The following is a 23291-nucleotide window of genomic DNA, read 5'->3' on the forward strand; positions in this document are numbered from 1 at the left end:
AGGGGGAAAAAGTGCATATTAGTAATCTAAAAATGGATCTCTTTGTTAGCTATATGCTAACAAAAAGAAAATTAATAATGTAAATAAAAAATAATGCATTTTCTTTGGGGGGAGGGGCTAGATTGCTAGATCCATAAACACCAAGGCCACAGGAATATTTTGGAGAAAAATGAGTAATATAAGCATGGGAAGCAATGCCACTTTCTCTCCCTTCAATTAATTGCGAAGTGCTTTGTCTTTAAATGAATAGCTGATAAATATTAGCATATCATCACTGTTGTCACACATGTAAAAAAAAAAAAAAACCCTTAATATGGAAAAAAAAGTCAAGAGGTATTTTCTTAGAAATAAATGTAGTTTATGTATAATACCTCCAGAGAAATCACATTTGTGTAGTTACTTACTATGAGAAGTATAGGGCTGTGCAACCAATAAATAAGTTACCTGAGTATCTGCCCTCATAAATATTCAACTACTTATTCTAAATAATGGAATACAAGTAATTTTTTAAAGATGTTTCCTGGCAAGTAGAGATATCTTAACTAAATTAAATGTCATATGGCCCCAAAGAAGATTCCTTTTGCTCTTTTTTCTACCCTGAAAGGCTTTCTGAAAGATATGAATCAAAATCAAGTTACTATCTAAGTACATCCTGAGTTCCAGGTTTTCAATTAAAGTTTTAGTAATAGCAAAAGACTTTGCAGCACTAAATATGACAACTTACTTAAATATATCATTTTTTAAATTCCTTAAACAACCAAAGTACTCCTTTTGAAACATAAATCAGATCCCATCACTCCCCTGCTTAAAAGGTCTTTCAATGACTTTTCATAATTAGAGGAGAAAATCTAAACTCCTTAAAACGGGTTCTGAAGTCTCAAATGCGCTGGCCCCATCATGCATTACTTCCCCCCACCCCACCACCTCTTAATCACAATAGTTTATGTTTACTGGTCTTGCAGTTCCTTTATGACTGGAACACAACTCAGCCTACTTCAAAGCCTTCACAAGTGCTATTGTCCCTTTGGTTTGGCTTAAAAATCATTTCCTCAGAAATGCCTTCCCCGGGGCGCCTGGGTGACTCAGTAGGTTAAGCAACTGCCTTTGGCTCAGGTCATGATCCTGGAGTCCCGGGACTGAGTCCCACATTGAGCTCCCGGCTCAGCAGGGAGTCTGCTTCTCCCCCTGACCCTCCACCCTCTCATGCTCTCTGTCTCTCATTCTTTCTCTCTCAAATAAATAAAATCTTAAAAAAAAAAAAAAGAAAAGAAATGCCTTCCCCAACACCCATAATCTAAATCCAATCACCCTGTAACATAGCACTTCTCAAATTGTGAACTGTGGATTCCACAAGACCCTTTCAAGAAGTCCACAAAATCAAAACTATTTTCATAATAATCAGGAATTTATTTGCCTTTTCCACTGTGTTGACATTTGTATTTATGGTACAAAAATGAGGCTGGGTAAACCACTGGCACATTAGAACTGTGATCAAGGTAATGGAATCAAAATGTACTGCTAGTCATGTATTCTTCACCTTCACCCACACCAAGGTTTTTTGGGTATTTTTAGGCCAGTTTCACTTACTTTCATTAAATCTTGAATTCTGAGTACAGTTTTATAAAAATATTCTGTACAACAAAATGTATTAAATTGGTGGTGATAAATGCATAAAGCACTTTTGCTATATACAGAATTATGTCTTGGGGAAAACATTTGTGTGATTATGAGTGTGATCTAAACTAGACTTTTTTTTTTCATGGAACACAATTTGTACTTCAAAAAATGACTGTAGACAAATTACGGCTATTCCAATTTAGGTATCTAGCAGATATTTTCTAGAAAATGAACAAAATGGGCCTGCCAACTTCGAAGAAAACATTGCCCAAGACATAACTGAAGCTTTTAAGTGAAAATTAGTCTTTTGCAAAAGTTCTATCACTGTGAGATGGACAGCTTCCCAATAAAGATATTCCTGATGAAATTTGTGGTGATATTAACAAATGTCATTTTTTGGCACTGTATGATGAAATGTCAACATTCAAAAGATCTGCATAATTCAATTAAGAAATATCTTCTAGGGGCGCCTGGGTGGCTCAGTCGTTAAGCGTCTGCCTTCGGCTCAGGTCATGATCCCAGGGTCCTGGGATCGAGCCCCGCATCAGGCTCCCTGCTCTGTGGGAAGCCTGCTTCTCCCTCTCCCACTCCCCCTGCTTGTGTTCCCTCTCTCACTGTGTCTCTCTGTGTCAAATAAATAAATAAAATCTTAAAAAAAAAAAAAAAGAAAGAATATCTTCTAAATGTTCCATGTAAGATACTACAAATCATGCAAAGGTAAAAGATCCATTCAAAGCACAAGACAGTACAAAAGATGATCCTGGTTGACATGCAGGGAATGGATTAATGTGAAAGGTAAGAATGGAAGCTAGTGGAAGAGAATTTAATCTTCTCTCTTGGACTGTTATTTTTTCTCTAAACTTCTCATAGTTCCCAGAAAGATGTTCTTTCTCTATTTTTCTCAAAGGACTCTGGAACATTGCCAGTCTCAAGAAGGGCCACTTTTAAAAGAATATAGCTATGATTACCAATTATTTTTAATGCTTGGACCTTCAAAATTCAATTATTATACACTAATTACAAAAATAAGCTGATCACATCTTCACACATCATTTGCCTTTCTTTTTACCACCTCCTTTATCATCATCTTAGTCCTTGGCTCTCTTCCTTTTTCTCTTTTTCATTCCATTCAAACTTTCTATCAACTTATTTAATACATGCTTTCTGCATCTACCAATATAGGTTCTATATCTCCCTATATATTACTAAGCCAAATTTAATTCAGGAGTACTGTTCTAGAAAATAACATTATCAAATAGGCTTGGAAAAGGCTGTCATATTAACTAACCTTGATTATAGTTGTTTATAGGCCGAAATGAGGTAAACTTTTGAAAATCTTTCCAATTTAATTTATTTTTGTTCTTACTCACGAAATAAATTACCTGAAATTGTATATTAAATATGTATTAAGAAGTACGTATTAAAGACACTCCTCAAAACATCATAAATGAGGCAGGGCTAACCAAAACCTCATCAATTTGGCAACATTATCATTTTATTTATTATTAAAAACTTACTAAAAATAATTTCCAACAAAGGTATGATACAATGTGCAGAGCACACTACATAAAAACAAAAAAGAACAGCTCTTTTGTTTAAAAATATGAACACATTGCTCAAAGGCAAAGGATGAGGCTGTGGGGAGAGACTTTCTTTTTACATCAGGGCTACTGTGAGTTACTTCTTTTGAATGACTATGTGTCACCTCTACTAACACAAGTCTAGCCTAACAATCAACAGCTGACAGGATTGAGACGACTATTTCACCTATTCGCACAGTGTGTATACCCAGCATACACACTGGAGCCTGACACTGGTTCGCATTTGTGAATTAACTATTTAAATAAAATGCTGGTCAGCAGATTAAGCAATTTGGGTAGTTATTTCTAGCAGAAGCTTTGGAAAGTTCACAAATTTCTTATTTTAGAGAGCCGTATATTATGTAGTAAGTCTCAATCTGCCAGAAAAAAATTTTAAAGCTAATTTCAGAGCTCTCATTAAGAGCTAACATACTTCAAACACCATATTAAATTCACTGTCAGATTCTAAAATAATTCAGCTACCTCATCATGCCAATGAGAAATTATTTTCTTTCATTAACCACAACTTAACAAGTAAAATAAAGAATTTTAAATTACAAACTGATTAACATTGAACAAAGCACTTTGCATTCTTAAAGATGCCCATCTCCTGGTTGCAAAAAAAAAAAAAAAAAAATTTAAAAACCAAAATATTGGGCGTCTGGGTGGCTCAGATGGTTAAGCATCTGCCTTCGGCTCAGGTCGCGATCCCAGAGCCCTGGGATGGAGCCCCATATCGGGCTCCTGGCTCAGCAGGGAGCCTGCTTCTCCCTCTCCCTCTGCCTCTCTCCCAGCTCATGCTTTCTTTCTCTCTCTCTCTCTGTATCTCTGTGTCTCAAACGAATAAATAAAATCTTTAAAAATAAATAAATAAATAAATAAATAAATAAAAATAAATAAAAACCAAAATATTTAACCTTCCTATATTCCCAGAACTAAACATATTACCAACAAAAGGAAAAGTAAAAACTAAATGTTCAATGAAAAACAGTATGAAAGCTTTTCATAACCTATATAAGGTATAATAAATATATAAAAAGTTAAATTCCTAATGAAATCAAGTATATAACAATAAGCATGCCAAAACAAATTACTTCTGTGACAAAGTGGTTATAATTCCCAACCTTCTCCCACTTAAACAAAACTGTGTATTACTTACGTAATAGATGGATCCACTTGTTTGTAAGCATGAGCAGCACAAGACCCACAGTACGTATATCCTGCATGGCTACAAAACAAAATATTTTTAAACTTAATCATCAGATTCAAAATCAAGATATTCTCAAAAGAAAAAACCTTTTGAAAGAAATATAACTACGGTAAACATTACAGAATTGAGTGTATAGATAAAAAAGCAATGTAGCTAATGGTGCAAATTCTAGCAGACAACAGAAAACACATAATTGTTCTATGTTCCAATTTTAAATTTTAAAAGGTATTTTGTAATTTTTTTTGGTCTTAAGAACAAATTAAATTTAGATATTCCAGGCTTACCTGAAGTTGCTAATGTAATACTAATAATATGTGAGTTTTGAACATTCCTCTTCAATATTATTAGCAGACTATTACATAGCAATAATTTGGTCAAATCAGACCAAAATAAATATCCTACAAAAACAACCCACCTTCTTTTTCTAATTTCTTTTTATTTTTATACTTTTTAAAAATTGAAGTATAATTAACATACAGTGTTACATTAGTTTCAGGTGTATAATATGTGATTCAGGAATTCTATACATTTCTCTGTGCTCATCAAGAAGTATACTCCTAATCTCTTTTATCTATTTCACCCGTCATCCCACTAACATCCCCCTCTCTGGTAACCACCAGTTTGTTCTCTGTATTTAATAGTCAGTTTTGTTGTCTCTTTTTTTCCTTTGTTCATTTTTTTTTTTTATATCTTACATATGAGTGAAATCATATTGTATCTGTCTTTCTCTGACTTATTTCACTTGGCATTTTTACCCTCTAAGTCCATCCATGTTGTGGCAAATGGCAAGATCTCATTCTTTTTATGGCTAATATTCCATTGTGTGTGTGTGTCCGTGTGCTCGTGTGTGTGTGTGTGTGTGTGTGTATCACATCTTCTTTATCCATTCATCTATACTGATGGACACTTGGGTTCCTTCCATATCTTAGCTATTGTGAATAATGCTGCAATAAACGTGGGGGGGGGGCATGTATCTTTTCGAATCAGTGTTTTCATTTTCATTGGGTAAATACCGAGTAGTAGAATTACTGGATCATGTGGCAATTCTACTTTTAATTTATTTTAAGATTTTATTTATTTATTTGAGAGAGAGAGACAGAAAGCGTCCATGAATAGGGGGAGGGACAGAGGGAGAAGCAGACTCCCCACTGGGCAGGGAGGGAGCCCAATGAGGAGCTAAATCCCAGGACCCTGAGATCATGACCTGAGCCAAAGGCAAACAGTTAACCAACTGAGCCACCCAGAAGTCCCCCTACTTTTAGTTTTTTGAGGAACCTCCATACTGTTTTCCACAGTGGGTGCACCAAAATTGCATTCCCACCAACAGTGCAAGAGGGTTCCTTTTTTTTCACATCCTCACTAACACTTGTTATTTCTTGGCTTTTTGATTCTAGCCACTCTAACAGGTATAAGGTGATTTCCCAATGTGGTTTTGATTTGCACTCCCCTGATGATTAGTGATGTTAAGCATCTTTCCAATGTGTCTATTGGCCATCTGTATGTCTTCTTTGGAAAAATGTCTACTCAGGTCCTCTGCCCACTTTTATCAGATTGTTTTTTTGTTACTGAGTTGTAGAAGTTCTTTATATATTTTAGATATAAACTCCTTATCAGATATATCATTTGCAAATATCTTCTCTCATTCAATAGGCTTTTTGTTTTGTTGATGGTTTCTTTGGCTGTACAAAAGCTTTTTATTTTGGCATAGTTCCAATAGTTTATTTTTGCTTTTGTTTCCCTTGCCTAAAGAGATAGCTAGAAAAATGTTTCTACAGCCAAAGCAATCTCTATCAAAATATGAGCAGTATTTTTTCATAGAACTAGAACAAATATACTAAAATTTGTATGGAACCACAAAAGACCCCAAATAGCCAAAGCAATCTTGAGAAAGAGGAGCAAAGCTGAAGGTATCACAATCCCAGATTTCAAAGCTGTAGTAATTAAAAGAGTATGGTATTAGCAATTGCACTACTGGGTATTTACCCCAAAGATATAAATGTAGGGATCCGAAGGGGTACATGCATCCCAATGTTTATAGCAGCAATGTCCACAATAGCCAAACTATGGAAAGAGCCTAGATGTCCACAACAGATGAATGGATAAAGAAGATGTGGTGTGTGTACACACACACACACACACACACACACACTGGAATATTATGCAGCCATCAAAAAAACCAAAATCTTGCCATTTCCAATGACGTGGATGGAACTAGAGGGTATTATGCTAAGCAAAGTAAGTCAATCAGAGAAAGACAAGTATCATATGATCTCACTGATATGAGGAATTTGAGAAACAAGACAGAGGATCATAGGGGAAGGGAGGAAAAAATGAAACAAGATGAAAACAGAGAGGGAGACAAACCATAAGAGACTCTTAATCTCAGGAAACAAACTGAGGGTTGCTGGAGTGCTGGGGGGTGGGAGGGATGGGTGGCTGGGTGATGGACATTGAGGAGGGTACGTGCTATGGTGAGTGCTGTGAATTGTGTAAGACTGATGAATCACAGACCCGGACCTCTGAAACAAATAATACATTATATGTTAAAAAAAAGAAGAAGATAGTAGGAAGGGAAAAATGAAGGGGGGGAAATTGGAGGGGGAGACAAACCATGAGAGACTATGGACTCTGAAAAACAAACTGAGGGATTTAGAAGTGGGGGGGATGGGTTAGCCCGGTGATGGGTATTAAGGAGGGCATGTATTGCATGGAGCACTGGGTGTTATACGCAAACGATGAAACATGGAACACTACATCAAAAACTAATGATGTAATGTATGGTGACTAACATAACATAATAAAATAAAGTTAATAAAAAAAAAAAGCACAGGCGCCTGGGTGGCTCAGTCGGTTAAGCGTCTGCCTTCAGCTCAGGTCATGATCCCAGGGTCCTGGGAACGAGCCCCGCGTCAGGCTCCCTGCTCAGTGGAGAGTCTGCTTCTCCCTCTCCCTCTGCCTGCCTCTCTGCCTACTTGTGCTCTCTATCTCTGTCAAATAAATAAATAAAAATCTTTAAAAAAAAAAAAAAAAAGCTCGGGGCGCCTGGGTGGCTCAGTCGTTAAGCGGCTGCCTTCAGCTCAGGTAATGATCCCAGAGTCCAGGGATCGAGCCCCGCATCGGGCTCCCTGCTCGGCGGGAAGCCTGCTTCTCCCTCTCCCCCTCCCTCTGCTTGTGTTCCCTCTCTCGCTGTGTCTCTGTCAAATGAATAAATAAAAAAATCTTTAAAAAAAAAAAAAGCTCAACTAACAAATAAATGCTAATGTTTTGCTCCCCGGGGCGGGGGGAGGAGTACAGTATTGGCACAAAAATAGATCAATGGAACTGAATAGAGGGCCTAGAAATAAATCCACGCTTATATGGCCAATTAATCTATAACAAAGGAGGCAAGGATTTACAATAGGGAAGAAACAGTCTCTTCAACAAATGGTATTGGGAAAACTGGACAGCTATATGCAAAAGAATGAAAATGGACCACTTTCTTACACCACATACAAAAATAAATTCCAAATGGATTGAAGAACTAACTGTGAGACCTGAAACCATAAAACTCCTAGAAGAAAATAACTCACTTTTTCTGTGTCTTTAGTAATAAGAGAACTGACTTGGCCTTCTGTGTATTGTGCTTTTCATTTTCTTTCCCTACTATTCATCCCTTTCATTTTTTGGTCTCAGAATTAGATTTGGTTCTCTTATCACCTATGGAATGACTTTGTTTCCTGACCTCATTTTTATTTTTTGACTCATTCAAGTTACATGAGTTTAAAACATATTTTCCTGGCGCTTATTTATTAGTGTGTGGCCAGTGGTATGCAGGTAAATATTTAACAACTGTCTCTGCAGGAAAAAAAAAAATGTATACATGTGTAAATAAGCTTAATATAAACTCTACTGAGATAAAAAGATATGTACCACACAATTTACAAATAACAAAAAATATATAATTCTATCGCAAATTCCACACAGTCAATTGATTGGCACAGAATGCTTTCACGCTAATTCTTATATCCATAGCCAAGTGATGGTTGCAACTGACAAGGTTGGAATAATGAAGACATATGTCTGACATGAATGAGTTCTCTGCTGATTAGGTAACAGTTTTCAAGTATTAGAAGGAATATCTCCTTCCATACTTTCTTACACTTTTTATAATGTAAGGGCTACTAACACAATGTAATTTTAAGTTTAATCTGCATTATTAACACTTTCCCCATTTCTTTCTTTTTTTTTTTTAAGATTTTATTTATTTATTTGACAGAGAGAGAGAGAGACAGCAAGAGAGGGAACACAAGCAGGGGGAGTGGGACAGGGAGAAGCAGGCTTCCCGGGGAGCAGGGAGCCCGATGCGGGGCTCGATCCCAGAACCCTGGGATCATGACCCAAGCCGAAGGCAGATGCCTAATGACTGAGCCACCCAGGTGCCCCAACACTTTCCCCATTTCTTAAGTATAGACAATCAACAAACAATAAATCAAGCCCTGATTTGTAGCAATTTGCTAATTAATGTGGAGTAATTCACTCCTGCCTTAACTGATTTCAAGCTACACAATAAACTGAAAAGACAAAATAAAGACTGGGAGAAAATAATTGCAAAGCATATATCTGACACAGGATTTATATCGGAATATGTAAAGAAATTTCAAAACAAACCCAACACTTAAAACTGTTAACCATTTTGCAAGACGAAGAGTTCTGAAAATTGGTTGCAAAATAACGTGACTGTACTTAATGCTACTATACTGTAAGATGGGGGGTGCCTGGGTGGCTCAGTTGGTTGAGCGTCTGACTCTTGATTTGGGCCCAGGTAATGATCTCAGGGTCCTGGGATCAAGCCCCAAGTCAGGCTTCGAACTCAGCACAGAGACTACTTGAGGATTCTCTTTCTCCCTCTCCCTCTGCCCCCCACCCCACACACATGCACACTCTTTTTCTCTCTCTCTCTAATAAATAAGTAAATCTTTAAAAAAAATAAAAATAAAAATGTTGGGGTGCCTGGGTGGCTCACTCAGTTAAACATCTGCCTTCAGCTCGGGTCATGATCCTGGAGTCCTGGGATCAAGCCCCGTATCAGGCTCCCTGCTCAACCGGGAGTCTGCTTCTCGCTCTGACCCTCTCCCCTCCCATGCTCTCTCTCTCTCTCTCTCTCTCTCTCTGTCCCTCTCAAATAAATAAATAAATAAAATATTTTTTTAAAAAATAAAAAATAAAGATGCCTAAGATGGTTAAGTTTTATGTTATGTGTATTTTACTACAATTTTTTTAAATAGGAAAAGATATGAACAAATACTTCAAAACAGAATATACTGGGATGGCAAATAAGCACATAAAAGAATGCTCAATATCATTTAAGGAAAGGCAAATTAAAACTACAAAAATCTACCACTAAACACCCAGCAGAATAGCTAAAATTAAAAAGAGTGACCATACCAAGTATGCTTAGGATGTAGAATTGAAACTCAAGCTACACTTGTGGGAATATAAAATGTTACAACCACTTTTGAAAACAATTTGGCAATTTCTTAAGAAGTTAAATATACTTCTACCATAGGACCCAGCTTTCCACTCCTAAGAAAACGAAAAGCATTATAACCACAAAGATCTGTACACAAATGTTCATCCCAGCTTTATTTGCAACAGTCAAAAATTGGAAACAACCAAATATTCCTCCAAAGGTGAATGGATAAACAAATTGAGGTATAGTCATACAATGGAGTACTCTTCAGCAAGAGAAAGGAATGAACTACTGATAAACTCAAAAATAATTATGCAAAAAAAGATGGTAAAAAAGAAAGAAATATGTTGAGAAAAGCCAGACAGAAAGAGTTCAAAATTCCACTAAAATATAAAAACTAGTTTGTAGCAACACAGAGTAAGTCAACGGGTGTGGGTGGAAAGAAGAGGAAGAGAGGTACAGAAGGGAAGAATTACAAAAGGGTACAAGGAAACTTGAGGATGATGAATATGTTTATTACCTTAATTGTGATGGTTTCACAGGTGTATACATACTTCAAATGTATCCAACTGTACACTTTAAATACATGCAACTGTATGTTAATCCTACCACAACAGAGCTCTATTTTTAAAAGGGTCATCATTTGATCTAGCTTAAACTATGAATGGAGAAAAAGAGATTCACAGCAATATAGGATAGCAGTATGCTTAATCAAGAGTTAAGTAATGTGGGACCTACACTAAGCACCCTGAAATCACTGAAGGCCTTACTGGTTGGATTAATGGTAGTATACTCTATCCATATACCTCTGGCAAGAGAGCCTATCAAGTTGCTTCAGGACAGCAATATTCTCACAACCCAGTTCTAATCTTAGCCAGAAGAAATATAAGTTGTTGTATGGCTCAGCACATTCGGTTTTCCTGATCTTGATATTCTAGCCTAACCAGGGCTCAATTTTTTCCAGTTATGTCCCCAGTCTTCCAGTGCCCAACATCCCAATACTGACTACTTCAGATTCCTAACAACTGTTCCTGATCTTAACTGGCTCCCCTTGTCAATTCAGAAATAGGCTACCTTGCCCCATTATGTGGACCTTAAAAATCCTTTGATCCATTAGGACCTGTCCTGGTCTGTCTCAAACCTGAAAAACTTCTCCTGTTTTCAATACTGCTCTGCTCTCAGTTGTCACTCATATCCCATCCCTCCCCATCCTAATCCTTATAGTTTAAACTGGTCCTTCCTAGATCTGCTTCTCAGACTTTAATTCTTGTTTGCCATTCTTGAATTTAAAAGCCCTGACCCTCAGTCCATACTCTGATCTCTCAATCAGTCTTTCCAGCATGAATATCTCCCAGTTTTACCAATCCTGTTCCTACCCACGTGTAGTTCCTAAAAGCCAGAAAGTCGTCTTAGAAACACTGGGTTCTTGGGGCGCCTGGGTGGCTCAGTCAGTTAGACATCTGCCTTCAGCTTGGGTAGTGATCCCAGGGTCCTGGGATTGAGCCCCGTGTCGGGCTCCCTGCCCAGTGGGAAGTCTGCTTGTCCCTCTCTCTCTCCCCTCCCCCCTGCTCCTTCTGTCCCTCTCTTGCTCACTCTCTCTCTCTCAAATAAATAAAATCTTTAAAAAAAAAGAGAAGAAAAAAGAAACACCAGGTTCTTAAAGTATAGGTAGAATAGAAATACTAGGAGTAGAGAGGTAAAGGTACAAAGGAAGGGCATAAAAGTTGAAGGAAGAACATGAGCAAATGTTCAAGTGTCTGATGTGAGAAAATATGAGATTGGCCTGAGTGGCACAAGAAGTAAGAGTTAAGCCACAGACAGAGAAGTCTGCGCTTGATAAAACAAGTTACTGAAAAACTGCTGTACACTCCAGAGGAGGGTAGTGACAATACAAAACTGCTATTAGTCTAGTACTGAAAAACATGAGATCAGAGGCAGGAGGTGGTAAGTGATGCTCTCTTGGAAACCGGGGCCTGAGGTAGCAAATCTCATGGTCTAGAAAGGTCCCAGTGCCAGTGGGAAATGATACATGAATGTTCTACAATCTAAAAAGAAAAACTGACATATCTTAGTGACCAAGTAGGTATAGAGTAGATGAGAAAGAGGAGAAGACAGAGGATAATTATAATAATGGTAATAACTAACATTTACTGAAAGCTTACTCTGGTGTCACTCATTCACGTAATCCAAAGCAGTAATTCATTTAATCCTCACACCAACCCTTTGAGATAGGAATTACTATTTTTCTTTTATAGATAAAGAAACTAAAGCAGAAAGGTTAAAAAACTTGCTCAAGGTCACACAAATAGTAAGGGGCCACATCAGGACTTAAAAGTAGGCAGCAGAGCTCCAGAACCCATTCTTAACTACCATAAGAGACCTCTATATATTTTAAGGAAGAAGAGAAGGTTTCCATGCAGTAGGAAAATCAACAACCCTAAAAATTGGAAGAATACCATATATCCTGTAAGACTGTAGGAAGGTGGGTGGTTTTGAAAACATGATTGAGTTAATATGTTTTTTTCATTATGTTATATTAATCACCATACATTACATCATTAGTTTTTGATGTAGTGTTCCATGATTCATTGTTTGCGTATAACACCCAGTGCTCCATTCAGTACATGCCCTCTTTAATACCCATCACCAGGCTCACCCATCCACCCACCCCCCTCCCCTCTAGAACCCTCAGTTTGTTTCTCAGAGTCCATAGTCTCTCATGGTTTGTCTCCCCCTCCGATTTCCCCCCCTTCATTCTTCCCTTCCTGCTATCTTCTTTTTTTTTTTTTATTAAACATGTAATGTATTATTTGTTTCAGAGGTACAGGTCTGTGATTCAACAGTCTTACACAATTCACAGCGCTCACCATAGCACATACCCTCCCCAGTGTCTATCACCCAGCCACCCCATCCCTCCCACCCCCCACACTCCAGCAACTCTCAATTTGCTTCCTGAGATTAAGAATTCCTCATATTAGCGAGGTCATATGATACATGTCTTTCTCTGATTGACTTATTTCGTTCAGCATAACACCCTCCAGTTCCATCCACATCGTGCAAATGGCAAGATTTCATTCCTTTTGATGGCTGCATAATATTCCATTGTATATATATACCACATCTTCTTTATCCATTCATCTGTCGATGGATATCTTGGCTCTTTCCATAGTTTGGCTATTGTGGACATTGCTGCTATAAACATCGGGGTGCATGTACCCCTTCGGATCCCTACATTTGTATCTTTGGGGTAAATATCCAGTAGTGCAATTGCTGGATCGTATGGTAGCTCTATTTTCAACTTTTTGAGGAACCTCCATACTGTTTTATAATAGAACTCAGATTTCATGGTTTCAGTCCTTTCTGAATTTGAGGGCTTAAAAGTCTGCTTGAAATAAAGACAAAATAGTTGCAAAAAGAGAGGGAGAGTGTCAACTTGAATAGAGACTATAGTGCAGAGTATTTTTTAAAAAATTATTAAGTGTACCATCCTTCTTAACCCACATCATGAGAAACTCTACTTCATGAAAGGACCAAGATCATAGCCAAAGAAAAGAATTTCTAGTACTTTCCTTTATCCTGGCCCAGATACATGGTAATGAAGAGAGCCATGGTAATAATCAAAGATCTCTCCACTGATCCTCTGCTCCTAGACCCTTCTCTTGTTAAGAGAATCTATGATTCTAAATATATGTGGAAACAAGGTTTCATTAAGGAATCACGCACAATAAAAGAGGCTTCACTAAGAGAACATCTAAGGTTTTTTTCTTTTGTGCATTATAGTCAGAAGAGCAATGAAAACGTGAGCCCTATAGATAACTGAATATACATCGAAAAAGTATATTCCAATCAGTATTTCACAGGCTCTTAAAACTTTAATGCAAAGTCATCCCTGCTAGCTTTTCCAGGTCATTCTGGTTCCCAATGTAACCTCAACGAAGGCAAAGTCAAAATTATACTTTAATACCTATCATTTCTCATTAGACTAAAACCATACCTCTAAAAACTGATCCTTCCTGTAACACAGGGTAATTTTGCTTCTCCCTTTACTCCTTCACAGCAGACCGTTTATATCACCAAGTCCAGCTCCTAACCTTCCAGAATTTCTGTGCCCCACACAGAACTGCAATCAAATGAGGATGCAAGGCCATTATCCATGGTCATTCATTGGTTAAATGACAGTTTCCCACACAGCAACCTTGCAGTGTGGGTATAATTTAAATTCCTATGTCAGGAAAATTACCAATTACTACATGACATGGACTTTTCACTTGTTCATTCTGAGACCTTCAAGGTTACAGGTGAATAGCATAAAGTGTGAATGCCAAAAGTCTACCACGCATTCTATGAGAGACTTTTCATCAAGGAGGATATAGAGAACAAAAAAAGAAAAGAAAAACCCTTGGATTCAACAAAATCAGGTTCTCATAGTCCTAGTTCTACTTAAAAGCAGTAAAAATGCAAAATAAGAAGATTGAACTAGATGAAATGAGAAGACTGGACTGATGAAATTATCTCCTGCAGCAATAAGAAAAGTCTACAAGATCTACTTAAGGTAAGCTAGGATCTAGAAAGCTAGAAACTAAATTTAAAAACACTTGTGAGCATATGGGATCCACCTGAACAACAACTGGCTCTAAGCAGTTTCCAGAAGCAACAGCCTCACGTTGCCCCTCTCCATTCTGTTTCGCTGCACCTAGTCTTTTGTTCTTTTATTTATAGGCATTCCTCAAGGGCCCTCAAGATTCCTGCTTCATAAAAAAAATCAGATGATTATAACCCAAAAAATGTCCAAGTTAGAAAGTCATTACTCAGAATATTTTATTTTTATAAAATGGAATCTCACAAATATTAACTAAACAATACTATGAACTAAGGAAAGTTACTAAAGTTTTTCAAGTCAAATAAGAATAAACTAACCACAATGCTGCATATCTAGATTGTTTTACTACTAGAATATATAGGACCTGAGATACTGCCATGAATAACCTACTGCTTAAAAAAAACGAGGACTAGAAATAAACAAGTTGCACATCTCCAGTAACTTAAATTAATTACATGATTTATGAAGATTCATTGTCTCACCATATACACCGGTAGAGCTGAACAGGTGTACTTCACTAAATGTAAACTGGTCTTCTATAATATTTATATATTTTTTATTTTAATATTTAATATTTTAAATGTTTTAAACTAGTTTTTATGTTCAAAGTAATACATGCACACAGTATAAGAAAGTTAAACAATAAAGACGGGTACACAATGAAAAGTGAAAGTATCCTTTATTCCATACTACTCCTACTAGGTTCACTACTAAAAACAAATCAAACTCTAGTTTAAATGTATTAGGATGGCCACAATATCCATAGCCCCCTCCCAATTATCTGATTATATTTTTATATTCAATAAGAGGTTTCTTAAGTGATACATACTTAATGTACAGCTCCATTCTAAGGGTTGCTGAGTTATCCCTGCATACTGCAAGATAAACAACAATTTTGGCATCAAGGTATCTGGCAGTAAGGTAGGAAGGCTTTTGGAACTTCTAGTTCATGAGATCATATCAATATATATCCCTGGGCAACATACTGTTTCCTATACCTCAAGACAAGTAAAGCTGTCCTAAATTCAACCAAAGGACATTTTTAAATCAAATTAAATTCTTTTGAATCCCCCAACTACACCTGTCTATATGCCATATAGATAAGAATCATTAAGACTGATCAATAGTTGGGTTTATGGGTCAATATTTATTCTTTAACGACATTAATCTACATCAATATACAAATAAGCAATTAAGTACTTTTAAAAGTATGCTGTGTTCTGATTCGTTTGTTTTTTAAGGCTCTCCTTACATGACTTATGCCTATGAAAGCAAAATCTAAGAAAAGCTGGTCCTGGAGAGCTAAATTTTATAAAAGTTAAAGAATGTTTTTTAGGGGCACCTGTCTGGTTCAGACACTAGAGCATGCAACTCTTGATCTCAGGGATGTATGTTCAAGTCCCATGTTGGATGTAGAGATTACTTAACAATACAATCTTAAAAAAAAAATATTTATTTGAATAGACTTGATTTGAAATAAAAGTAGGAATCTTAAAATTTTAAGTTTTCTAATTACTAAATAAGCATATTCTTTTTTTTTTTTTTTAAAGATTTTATTTATTTATTCATGAGAGACAGAGAGAGAGAGAGGCAGAGGGAGAAGCAGGCTCCCAAGGAGCAGAGAGCCCGATGCGGGACTCGATCCCAGGACCCTGGGATCATGACCTGAGCCGTAGGCAGACGCTTAACCATCTGAGCCACTCAGGCACCCTAAATAAGCATATTCTTAACAAAGACCCTTTTGTGCCTATAGAACAATAAAATATTTGTTGTTGCTTTCCTACCTAAAAAAAAAAAAAAAAAACTCCTCTGGAAAGGAAAATAATTACTTCTGGAAACCATATATAAACTTGACTATATTTAAAGTTTTCATATGTTAACAAAATGGAAATTGCATTATATATGCACAAACATAATTACAAAGTCACTATGTAACAGAAACATGCACACCAAAGCCAAAAATATTTCAAATACCCATTTTAAAACCTAAAGTAACTTGGAAATCTTTTACAAATCAATATATTTGTAACTTAGACTCAAACATTTCATTTCTCAGGCCACTGCCAATTTCAACTTAGAGCTAACTATAAAAAGGAAACAAGTCTAGCTACATTTTCATGAATAACTAACCTTGACTTAATTATATGTTGATTCAGCACAGCTCCCACATTTGTAACAAGTTTTAACTAGGAAGGTAGCATATAATAGTCAACTACCAGCAAACTGATGAGAATGACATAGACCCTATGTCACAAGATACTATAAAGAGATGATTATTAATCATTGTTTCTCACCCAATCAAGGATTAAGCAAACTTCCCCCCTTTATTCCTCCATCATTTTTTCTTTCTCTATTGGATCATTTCATCTATACTATAAACACTTCAATATCTCCCACCTTAAGTAAAATTTCTCACCCGACAACATACTCCCATTGCCCCATTTCCTTGATTTATAGAAAAGTCCGTTAAAAAAAAAAAAATTACCCTGGGGCGCCTGGGTGGCTCAGTTGGTTAAGCATCTGCCTTCAGCTCAGGTCATGATCCCAGGGTCCTGGGAACAAGTCCCACATCAGGCTCCCTGCTCAGTGGGGAGTCTGTTTCTCCCTCTGCCTCCCCCGCTTGTGTTCATGCTCTCTTTCTCTTTCTCTCTCTCAAATAAACAAATAAAATCTTAAAAAAAAAAAAAAATACCCTCAGGACACCTGGGTGACTCAGTCAGTTAAGCATCAGATTCTTGATTTCGGCTCAGGTCATCATCTCAGGGTCGTGAGACTGAGTCCTGTGTCCGGCTCCACCCTCAGTGCAGAGTCTGCTTGAGAGTCTCTCTCCTTCTCCCTCCTCCTCTCACCCTGCTCATGCACTCTCTCTCTCAAATAAACAAATAAAATCTTAAAAAAAAAAAAGACTATCCTCACTTTATTTTCTTCTCCGATTCTTGAACCCACTGTGATCGTGCTTTCATCTCCACAGAAATTGTTTGTAGCAAGGCCACCACTGATCTCCATATTGCCAAATCCAATCTTCAATTCTCAGTCCTCATTTTATTTGACCTAATGGCAGAATTTGACACAGCTAATTAATTTTCTCCTCCCTGACACGTTTTTCATCCTTTTGCCTCCTACAAACACCACTCACTCTTGGTTCTCCTCCTGCCCCACTGGTCCTCCTTCAGCACCTCCTTTGCAAACGCTCATCTTCACCCTGATCTCTAAATAAAATTAGCTTGCCTAAGGGCTTAAGTTTTTAAACCTTTTCTCTTCTCTGTATTTCCCTCACTAGGCAACCACAGCCTGTTTAGACTTTAAATGTGATATATATATATATATATATATATATATATATATCAACGCAGCCTGGCCCTTCTTCTCTGTACTCCAGACTCATACATCTAGCTGCCCATTTGAAATCTCCACTTACAGATACCTAATAGGCATCTCAACATTTAACATGGTCAAAATATAATCCTAGATTCTACATAAACACCTTAAAGTCTACTTCCCACCTCTACCCATCTGTCCCTTATCAGTATAAAACCAATTCCATCTTTCCAGTTTCACAGGCCAAAACTCAAGAGTCATTCCTGACTCTTCTTCTACTTTACTAGTCCTACCTCTGAAATATATCCCAAGTACACTGCTTCTCATCACCTCTGCCACTAGCCCCCAATCAAAGCCACCATGTCATCTTTTTCTTGTACTATTATAGTAAGCCTCCTAAACTAGATTCCCGGTTTCCACAAAACAGACCATCCATACAATAGCAAGGACAATTCTTTTCAAACCTAAGTCAAGTCATGTCACCTTTCTGCTCAAAATTTCTCATGACTTGCCATATCACTTGGAATAAAAACTGAAGTTGTTGGAATAGTCTACAAAGCCTCCTCATGATCTAGCTCTCGCTGCCTACCTCATCCACTACTCTTCCCCTTGTACACATCACTTCAGCTACACTGTCCTCCTTGCTGTTCCTCAAATACACTAAGCATATCCTGCTGCAGAGCCTTTGTACTTGCTGTTCCTCAACCTGAAAACCCTTTCCCTGGATATCTGTGTAACCTCTCTCTTGCATTATTTAGGCTCAAATGTTACCTTATCAGGGAGACCTTTTCTTACTATCCTATATAAACTAGCACCTCCCTACCTATACTGTCACTCTCAATCCTCTTATCAGCTTTCTTATTCTTAGCATCCATTACTACCTGATACAGAATACACAGGAATACCCCGCTTTATTGTGCTTTGCTGTATTGTACTTCACAGATATGGCATTGGTTTTTTTGTTTGTTTTTTGTTTTTTTATAAGTTGTGTAGGTTTGGGCAGCTGGGTGGCTCAGTCGTTAAGCGTCTGCCTTCGGCTCAGGTCATGATCCCAGGGTCCTGGGATCGAGCCCCGCGCATCGGGCTCCCTGCTCAGCGGGAGGCCTGCTTCTCCCTCTCCCACTCCCCCTGCTTGTGTTCCCTCTCTCACTGCATCTCTCTCTGTCAAATAAATAAGTAAAATCTTAAAAAAAAAAAACTGTGAAGGTTTGTGGCAACCTTGAATCAAACAAGTTCACTGGCGCCATTTTTCCAACAACATTTGCTCACTTCATGTCTCTATGTCGCATTTTGGTAATTCTTGCAATATTCCAAACTTTATTATTATTATTATTATATTTGTTATGACTATCTGTGATCAGTGATTATAACCCACTGGATGGTTAGCATTTTTTAGCAGTAAGTATTTTCTAATTAAGGTATGTACACTGTTTTCTTAGACATAATGCTATTGTACACTTAATAGAATACATTACAGTATAAACATAACTTTTACATACTGGGAAACAAATTCATTTGACTCATTTTATTGCAATATTCATTTAATTGCAGTGGTCTGGAACCAAATCCACAATATCTTTGATGTATGCCTGTAATTATTTGTTTACTGTCTGTTTTCCCAAGTACTAAAACGTAAGCACCATGAAAGTAGCAACTGTAGTTTATTCGAAATGCAGCACTAGTGGGTAGTCCAAGATGGCAGCAAAGGAAGATCCTAAACTCACATCCCATGGACACACCAAATCTACTGCTACATATCGAACAATTCCCACTGGAAAAGAATGAAAACTAGCTGAATAGCTCCTTTGCAACAAATGGTAAAAGGGCCACATCAAGATGGGAAGGGGAGGCAGGATGCAGTCTCTTCAAAACCCCACCCCTGGCAGGGGGACCCACAATCAGGAGGAATCTCACGAATCCAGATTTTCTACCTGAGGAGTGAAGGGTTCGTGCCCCACATCAGGTACCCCACTCCATGGGAACTGTAACAGAGAGATGCACCCCCAAAACATCTGGCTTTGAACACCAACAGGGCTCACATCCAGGAGACCCAAAGGGCTGTAGGAAACTGAGATACTTCTCTTAAAGGGCTCACATGCAGACTCAGTCGCCCTGGAAACCAGTACAAAAGCAGCAATTTGAAAAGTGTCCAGACTATATGTGAAGAAGTTTCACTGGCTAATCTTAAAACATCTATCAGAGAGGCAGGGGCCTGTCAGAACTTTCCAGGGATGGAGGCACTGGCAGGGACTTTCTGGTGCTCTCCCTCTGCCCTGATAGCACCAACAGGGCAGCCCAGCCTACGGCCGTGGGAAAGCTGTGTCTGCACCAGCCACGTGCTCTCCTGTGTCCTTGCTAAAGCTGGCAGGCACATGCAGTCTACACAGGGGACACTCCTTGATCACCTGCTCTGGTGGCCAGGGGGGCCTGCATTCCTGGGTCCAAAAGGGCTGTAACAATTGGAGAGAGACAGTTCTTGGCAGGCTATTGCCTCCAGGGCACCACACAGACAGCAGTTTGAAACACATCCCTAGTCTTTCTGTGAAACAGACCTATTTACTTGTCCCAGAGCTTCAGCCTGAGGGCCACACTTCACATTTGCCACACATCTGGAGGCTGTGGAGGTGCTTTCAGGGAAAGTAGGCCAGGGGACACCATCTTCACACTCTCCCTAAGCCTCACTACATTTTGCCTGTACCTCCCAGAAAGGAGCTTATACACTCATCTAAAGCCCTGATTTTTGCCAGTTGCCCAGAGGACACCTTTAGATCACCTGGTCTGAAGGCCAACTGGGTTTACAACTACAGTCGCACAGGACTACGTATTTTAAAACCTGCTGCCTGAGGGTCTGGCTTCCAATCAGCCTATAACTAGGGGCTGCCTGAGATCCACCCCCTTCAGAACACTGACAAGTCTTGGCACACTCTCAACAACTGGGACTTATCAAGAATAAATCAAGCTGCTTAGACAATCACAAAGGTTTCAGAGACAACCAAGAGCTAGGGCAACGTTGAAAGATAAGGTTCATCTCCTCCAGGAGGCCACTCTTTGAGGACTCATACATAGAAACAAACAGAGTCAAGCAAACTGAGAAAACAGGAATATGTCCCAAACAAAAGAACAAGATAAAACCTCCCCCCAAAAACTTTAATGAAACAAAAAGCAGCACTAAGAAGAACACCTGGCATTTAGCCGGGTACATATTTGCTGAATGACTAAATAAATAATAGCTTAAGTTATTATGCTAAAAGTTTATAAAGATTAACTCATTTAATCATCAAAAAACTATGTGGAGGTACTATTAATATTCCAATTTTACCAATGACACAAAGGCATAAGAGATTAAGTAACTTGTATGTCACATACCTTATAAGTGGTACAGTCAACCTCCTATCTATTAAATGAGATCAAGTTAGATCATACAAATGGACCACTTAACAAAATGCTTGGCACATTAAATACCTAGCACTTATGGAATACTTATTATGTGCCAGACATTAATGTAGGCTCTTTGTGTGTATTTACTTATTTAATTCTCATATTCTTCAATAAGTAGATACCATTAGTTCACTATTTTTTATTTATTGGGGCACCAAACCTAACTCAACAGAAATTACATAAAAGACACTGCTGTGAAAGAAATGGGACAAACTCCAACCTTTACTCTTCTCGGAAAACAGTTAACATGTGCTTAAAAAAATGTGTTTTGAAAGTTAGCACTGGAAACCAAATCAAAACGAACTGAATTCCTATCACATACAGACACACTCTTAACTGTATTTGTTAGCTTGTAGTTCTAGAAAGCCTTCTAAGATTCAAAGACAAAACAATCACAGATTTTCTTCATTAAAAAGAAAAAAAAAAGCTACCCATTCCCCAAATATCTGGTTAGCTACTCCACACTGCATGGTATTGTTTAACATATCTTTTTCATTATAAGGAAAAAGCGAATTAAAGTAGATCTTTTTTCATATTTAAAACAGAACTTACTCATTTACATCAACCTGAAATCATCAAGTTTATGCACTGCAAATCAGCCTCTGCTTTAAAAGTCAGTTTTATTACCAAAAAATAAATTTTAAAATTACTGCACCTGAGAAAATAGCCAATTCCTTTATCCTTGAGTTAAAGTGAAAGCCAAAGGAATCATGAAAATGACTACATATAATTTCTTCAGCTCAACATAGCATTTATTTTTTAATTTTTTAGTTCCATCTATAAATACTATTCTATATTAATAATTAAAAATGAAACATTCTGGGTAAAGACCCTTAAAACTTACGGTGCAATAATGGCTCTAGCAGGTCTTTTTGTAGACTGTACTTGTGAGAGCCAACCTTCTAGCTGTGCATTCAGCTGCGGTCCTATAAAAAGAGAAAGAGGGAAATTGGAGTTAGCAGAGAAATGTACTATATATAACCACACTTGACACAAAGTCCTTATTGAACCTATCTGGGACTAAAATAGCTTAATGGGCAGTGGGATCATTAGTTTGGATGTTAATGTTTGAAACTTAACCAACTACTAAGCAAGCCATAGATAAGGCCATACACTGATTTATACAAAATTTGCTTTTATCCACTTACTTATTTACAACCATCTTCATTCCAGAACAACAATACGATTCTATAATTTGAGGCACTGTTTAAACAAAATAAAACAAGAAACAAAAGACTCTTGGCATATGAAAAGAAAATACCTGAGCACCAAAACTTGCCTTAATCACTAAATCACATCCATGGAGTGATCACTCCCATACCCAAAACCTTTCCTTCTATCCACTCCAGCCCCTACTCTGGTGAGCACATTGATAACCAGTGACTATGCCGTGTCAAAAATCTCAATTTCAAGCATCCCACTCTCCTCACTGCCTATCTTTCCAGTTCACTTCTAGAAATCTGCTGATTGCCAACAGACTTGGAGTTACTTTTCCCACTATCCTTCCTCTCCTTTCTTCTTCCCCTCTTACCCAGCCTGAGACTTGATGTTCCATCACTATAATCATTTCCTCACCTATGCCCTCATTCTTGCTCCTCTCTTCCTCCACCACAGTCAAATCAGTTAAAACCAACTTTCCACTTAACACAATACCTTCACTTGTACAGATGAATGAGAAGACAAACGCAACCACATGAACTTTAAAATTATACCCATAAATTGCAGACCCTTAGCAAAGCTCAGAAATCATACCACATTAACCTAGTGAATTTGCTCTCCCAGCCTTAAGATAATTACTTCATATAACTTCTCATTTTACCTTAAAGCCTCATCCCCCTCTCACTCCCAGTAGATGATCATGCTTTTTCATTTTGTCAAGGAAAATCAGAAAATGGCCAACCATCCTGGCTTGGCCAGGACTTTCCCAGTTTTAGCACTGAAAGTCCTGCACCTTGGGAAACCTCTTAGTCGCAGGCAAACCTGGACGTTAGTCACCCTAAATTCAGAAGAGAACTACTTCCTCTTCCTACCATTTATTCTGTCTTCTCTCCTGTGTCAACACATTGACCTTACTCCTAA

The 23291-nt window shown here is 37.8% G+C and overlaps 1 protein-coding gene across 2 annotated transcripts in view; it reads right to left on the minus strand.

Moving 5' to 3' along the window:
• The window catches only part of MEMO1 (mediator of cell motility 1), a 117975-nt gene that overhangs the window by 42121 nt on the left and 52563 nt on the right, over positions 1-23291 (minus strand). Inside the window, exons 2-3 of one of the 2 annotated variants that reach the window (XM_035000861.1) lie at positions 22057-22138; positions 4357-4425 (exon numbers count right to left, since the gene is read on the minus strand). In XM_035000861.1, coding sequence (XP_034856752.1) covers positions 4357-4425; positions 22057-22138 — 151 coding nt within the window. Of the gene's footprint in view, positions 1-4356; positions 4426-22056; positions 22139-23291 lie in introns of those variants that run through there. The other variant, XM_035000862.1, reaches the window with a different exon arrangement.

Source organism: Mirounga leonina, unplaced genomic scaffold (genome assembly GCF_011800145.1).
Source record: "Mirounga leonina isolate KUSES-001 unplaced genomic scaffold, KU_Mleo_1.0 Mir_125, whole genome shotgun sequence".
In the NCBI taxonomy this organism is placed as follows: domain Eukaryota; kingdom Metazoa; phylum Chordata; class Mammalia; order Carnivora; family Phocidae; genus Mirounga; species Mirounga leonina.